Consider the following 6265-nt stretch of genomic DNA (forward strand, 5'->3'; position numbering starts at 1 on the left):
CAAAAGCTCTAGTTTATCGACATTTATTAGGCCTACAGAAACATGAGGCATGAGATGAAATTGTCTCTCCCTGGCTTTCTCTCAAAATACACACATCAATAGGTATATAAATAAATTATAACTTTCAGCCAATGGCATAAAAGTTCACCTGCAGTGGTTAGGGCCCGCCAGTGGGGCGGTCTGACACATCAAAGGTTTCAACGTGTTGAGGGCGTGGCAAAGAAGGGCACACACCCCAGATAAAGACGAGCCTTCGTGAGGTAACTTCCTTTTTCCCTTCATGGGTGAACCCAACTGTTCTCCAACAACAGAACACCTCATTGTTAACCAACCTATTAAGCAGAAATGGTCTCTACTAGCATGTCTCCCATTCTCGTGACTTGCCGGTGTTACACCCCAACTAGTTTTCAAACCTACTGGTTTCCCAGCGGTGCATTCACCTATCAGTCTGCCTCTATCACCAGATTCGTCACACAATCACAAACATATTATTGGCGATTTTCAAATCCGTTTCCAGATCTACTGCAGCAAAAATGTTTGTCTAAGTAAGCACCACATCACAGCCACCTAAAACAACAAAAAAAAGATCTAAAAACAATATAATCAATCAAGTTCGCATCGAGCTAGTTTCGATCTCAAGGCAAAATTATAACGGATAACACTCAAGTCCGCAGCTCTACGCAGTGAGCTATCGAAGCTTTACAATTTCTCTCTTCAAGTCAGGTATCTAACTACGTCAGCATCCAGGTAACATTTTGTCTTGAGCTGATCTGAACCAACTGGTTACCTTGGCTTAGTTTAGGAAATCACCAATGATAGTTATCACGTTTCTTCCCTCGCATCTACGGCCAAATTGACTACTACTACTTCATCACAGCCACCTACACATTGTGACTGATAAATTATTTTTAACAGTAACGATAACTCGTAGTCAAATATTGTGTAAATACATAATTGCAACCACCGAGTGACAGAAAAGTGGTAGCCTAATACACGACCCAGTTTGAATGCATGGAAGAAATTACATGCTGTCGTGTAAATAAGATAAATAACATAAGACCATTTATTTTGTTTAATTTTATCGGAAAAGGTAACCTTAAATGATTTATTTTGTGATCTGGCGCTATAAAAAATTAATTTAAGATATATATTTTTTTTTTTCTCCCACGCCTGTTTAACCAAAGCTAATTTGGGTGGGTTTCTTCTCCCATCCCCATACAATGTCATTTCTCTATCTTTTACGGCCTTGACGAGAATGTCGGTCTCCTTGGCTGTGAACCGCTCCTGGCGTGCGCCTGGCAAATCTTCCATTATAATAGCAATCCGCCATGGAACAAGCGCGCCTGCTCTTAAAGGGAATGTGAGATGATGCTCTGATTGGTTTATTGCACGTTACATCCAAACCACACCTTTGAGTAATGTAGCTAATTCAGACCAACCTCTTTTAGATTTGCGTCGGGCGCAATAATCATTTATCCCGCCGGTATAATAGCAACAGTGCCGGAGTCCCGCCCACAAAGTTACTTTCGTTTGATACTTGCATTTCATATCGTTAAAATAGGGCCCTCAGTCTTATGACCTACTGATCAACTGTTTGATTCTTTGATACCCTATGGTCCTTAATCAAACAATCATGAACAGTACTGATCAATCAAAATGAAATAATTAATTTACAGACAAAAAGTACACAGTCATTTTACAAGACATTTGATGGTACAGCAGCAACCGTAAGACATGAGGTTCCAGGTATTTTAAGTAATGACAGAATAAAAGTATTAACAGATTTGTCGTTTTATGGGGTGGCTCTTAGTTCATTTGTATGACTTTTTCTTACTATAACAGCAAGAAAGGCCCCATGAACTTCTTAGTATAAATATAAATGCAGGCATAATAGGGGAAGTATAAAGAGGGCTGGATATGGGTTGTTTTGTCACTGTCATCGCCATCTATTTGTCTTGAACATAACTTTTGATAGGGTTTCTGTTTCAAACAAACAGGCCTGTTGCCTATTTTAGCTCTGCTTAGTTAAAATGGGCAAAAGACCAAAGGGTCTGCCAGCTTTTTTTAGCTGTTCAACTGAAAACCATAAAGAATTGTATTTATTGTGTGTAAAAAAAAAAACTATCCTGCCTCATGAAATACCAAAAGTGACTCATCAAATTTTTTGGTCTTCACCTATACCGTGTAAATAATTGACCTTAAGACTACAGTAGTGCCATGGACATTAGACAGGGTTATGGACAGTCATTTTGTCTGCTTTCTTTTATTGCATATATTAATTTGCAGCTGCAAGATGTGTAGGGAACTCTCTTTTACAATGATTTACAAAGTTGGTAAGCTGTTTCGAATCAGTATGTTTACACAAACCTCTACGCATACTGCTGCTGCATTGTTAACCTGATAAATACAACTTACTGCACTTTCCCACCAAAAAGCTGTGAAACCTGTGAAAGATCATAAGCTTCTAAAATGGTGGTGGTAACATGGAAAAATACAATATGGGATATTTTGCCACTTCCATGCCCTCATCATTGCCTAGTAAGATGTCTAGCCTTTGCACTTTGAAAAGTTTGCACTGGCATTTCTGCACCCACGCTGCCCTCGAAAAGTACTTAGTCCAGCACTGAGGGTGTGGGTCATCTTCTGTGAGCTATGCATTCATGTAATTGTATCTGCAACTAACTACAGAAAGTAATGAGAAAATGTTGGGTAGGGCCCATAGTCGCTATAAACTAATCCAGTGGTGGCGTGGCCATCCAAAGAGCAACAAGACACCTGCAATTTTGGCAACTCCACTGTTCCTGCCTACTCAGCCCTTCTACAGTGAGCTTTCTTTCCTCAAAGTAGATAGTGTTGTTAATTCAGGACTTACTTCCTCAAAAATCAAGTAATTTGGTTTGACACCATCATTGCAGGAAAGGCAAACATCTAAAAGTACTTCAAGTTACTCACTGACATCCATTCAACAACAGGTTTTGGTTGGAAAAGGGGGTAGGTAACTCCCAAAGAGTTATACACAAAGAGGAAGGGTTTTCTTTCCCTCTTAGAGGAAGAAAAGCTTGAGAAATGTAAAAAGTACTAAGCGGGGGGGTTACTTACAACGATGTGTGCCGGTGAAGGGGACCTGGCATCTTTAAGTGTCTGTCTACTTTGCAGACCTCCTGGTTGAACATCTAGCAGGGGCCATTTCATCTGTAGGTACTGAATGACAGAAAGAAACAGAATGGAGAAAGAAAGAAAAAAACATGTTAACAATGCAGAAAGCAAAATAATATAAAAACACATCAAAGCAAAACATAACTGAAGGGAAGGTGGCATACTCTTAATGACCATGGTGCAGAAAGCAAAAACTCAAACTCAAATGCAAAAGCAAACAAGGATTCATCAGGCATATACAGTCCTAAAATATACATATGCACTGTATGTTACTCCAAGTGTCTGAGAAAGTTTACATAGTAAACCTGTGGTCCATGCAAAGTCATGTTTTCCACACAACTGGTCTGGTTCTGATTTGGAACTGGTTCTGATCTTTAATCTTGTGGGAAACTGAGGAACCGTATCAGTTCCAAATAAGACAATTGGTGGAATGTACATTGAAGAAAAAAAGAGAAAATGACTTTGCATGGATTTCCTTATGTCGTACATGGGATTATTTGAGATGGGTATGACTTTTATTGGTTTAGCCTGGAACCCATAAAGTAGTGAACCCTGGTGTCTCTGCATGCTATGAGTCAACCAACTGAGTTACTCGTACCAGTGAATGATTGACTTGACCTTTATCAGGACTGACACACACGTACACACACAGCTGGAGGGAAACAGATACAGTGAATACACATGTATTTGTTCGCCTGTGTCATAAACTAGGCAGAGCCATTTCAAAATATGACGATAACACACATGCTGACTTATTCTGGAAGATAATCGATTGTATAAATTATCCTTCCATACAATGATGATAAGGAAAATCAAGGCATAATCACATTAAGTATTATAGTTCCTGTAATCATGACCTGAAATATGGTGGAGGCCAAAGTCCATACAACAGTGCAAGATTATTTCTTAATCTTCACTGATTCTAAAGTAAGAAGCAAAGTTATTTCCCCTATAATATTATGAAAACTAAATGGATAATATGAAATAAATAGATATACTGGACCTACATTATATGTTTAACTCCACAAGTACTTGTAGATAGTGCCTATCCTTTGCTTTGTCTTATTTAATCAACTTCTAAATACAGCACATCAGGGCCTCTATGAGTAAATGCATGTGTCCTTAGGCTATCCCTAATGTTCCCACTCCATTCTAACACCATGATCCAGCAAGGTTGACCCTACTATGCTCTGCAAGCCATGCTTATCAATGTCACGGCCACCTAGTCTGCAAGCCAGAGAAGTTCTTTGCACCTCACATTAAGTGAGGCCTTAGCATTAGTTAAGTTTTGGTGGGGGTCGAGGAGGTTAGAAGGACCCTTATTGTCCCCTGTGAAAAAATAGAACCGGGTATGTGTTCACACTGTGGAACATCATTGACCTTTGGAAACCGCTTACCACCGGAAAGTAAATTAAAATAGGCATTCAAACAATCTGTGTGATAGTCGTGGGAGTTCCCGGAATTTGCATGCATGGCAGTTAAGAATGAGAATACCAGCTGTTCAAAATATTAAAGGGGAGTAACCCTAACCCTAACCCGAACACTGCTAAATTGTCCAGTGCAAGTATAATAAGTGGAACTGAATATAATAATTAAAGCAACAACTCAAGACATAAATTACACCTTTTGAAAAAGAAGGTATCAGAGAAAGCAGAGTAGGCCTGGTTTGATTTCAAGAGTTTTGTGTTTGTTGTCTAACTTGGGGACCAAGTTGTAGCCCTCAGAGATAGAAAAATTGATTCAAAGTTAACTCAAAAGCAACCTTAATAAATGCCATCCTATACCACACAGGATTCTGGTCTCAGAAATGATCAGGTTATCCAGTTGCAGGGATTTTATCCAACCCCCACAGCATGACCAAAACAGAAAAAGAACATGGCCATTTCATCACAAATCTCTGACACTGGTTATCACTGGCACTCCCAATTTCCAATATTGTACTCACTTAAGGTGGTTTTTCCTAAGGGTGAAGGCTCCTACCTAATGCACAATGAAACAATGTAAAATACTGGTATTAAACATCAATGTGTGAGGAAAAGCACAACATCCAGGTATGTTAGATAAACAAGAGTGTTGTTGTGTACATCAGTGTGTGAGTGTATTGCAAAGTCAGTAAGAGGGAGTGAAAGTGCATGTCTGTGTGTGCGTCTGTGTTTACGTGTGTGTCATGACCCCTTTCTGAGACTGTGTCTAAATCAATGGTAATTAGCGAAGAGTTCACCACAGGGTGCCTGGTTGTGGTTGGAGCTTGAGGGAGTTATTGACTCCCTGTCCTTGCTCTGCCTCAGCACAGTAAAACTCAACTTGCCTGGCTCCCACCACCACTCATTTTTGACCCCCAGGAGGCATTTCCTGCAACTGGGTCTGTTTGCTGTTGTTTGTGTGTCCATGAGTGGAAAAGACGAGTTGTTAAGCTATTGTTTTTTTAAGCCCCCCCATCATTGAGCAATAATTACTGAAATTAATGAAGGAATAAGGGGGGGGGGGGAGTGGCTGCAGAACCATCATTTGTGAGGTAATTCCAGACAGCTTCCACTGGTGGGCCTGCCAGAGGGACTTGCTGGTGGTAGAAGAGGATCTAAAAGTCGGACTCCAGTCATGGGAATGTCCTCATGTCGCCAGAAGGGCTAGCAGGCTAGACAACAGAACGATTGTCCAAAGGGCGCGCACAAACCCCACATGCGCACAACTTACAAATATATAAACAACTGCAGGAAGGCCAAGAGAAAGGGGACCTCCCTTAAATCTCATCCATTGAGTTGGAGGTGAGGGGAGGGGTGAAAAGTTACATCTCAGAGTGTGGCGCTGGAGTAGTGACAGAGAGAGAAACAGAGAAAGGGAAAGAGGAAGAAAGAGAGAAAGAAAGAGACAGAAGAGGAAAGTGTGGAGTAGAGAGAAGAGAGGCGATACAGAGAGTGAGATGGAAAGAGCAGGTTAGAGGGACTGTCCTGACAGTCATCTCCAGTTCGGCCTGCAATTTTAATGTTCTCACACACTAATCACTCCTGCAGCTTTTACAAGCATGCCAAGGAAAAGGGAGTCTTGGCGAGTGCCAAACTTTCCGACCCTTCCTTTGCCCCTCTCTCCCTCTCTCCCTCTCTGCCCCTGT

At 40.8% G+C, this 6265-nt stretch overlaps 1 protein-coding gene across 13 annotated transcripts in view; it reads right to left on the reverse strand.

Moving 5' to 3' along the window:
- Positions 1-3216, reverse strand: part of tcf7l2 (transcription factor 7 like 2) — a 58550-nt gene extending 55334 nt beyond the window's left edge. For 12 of the 13 annotated variants that reach the window (XM_062474131.1, XM_062474128.1, XM_062474125.1 and 9 more), the window contains exon 1: positions 3100-3206. In XM_062474131.1, the coding sequence (XP_062330115.1) occupies positions 3100-3192 (93 nt within the window). In that variant the 5' untranslated portion in view covers positions 3193-3206. Of the gene's footprint in view, positions 1-3099 lie in introns of all 13 variants that reach the window. The other variant, XM_062474130.1, reaches the window with a different exon arrangement.
- Positions 3217-6265: the final 3049 nt, after the last annotated feature.

Source organism: Osmerus eperlanus, chromosome 12, assembly GCF_963692335.1.
Source record: "Osmerus eperlanus chromosome 12, fOsmEpe2.1, whole genome shotgun sequence".
Lineage (NCBI taxonomy): Eukaryota > Metazoa > Chordata > Actinopteri > Osmeriformes > Osmeridae > Osmerus > Osmerus eperlanus.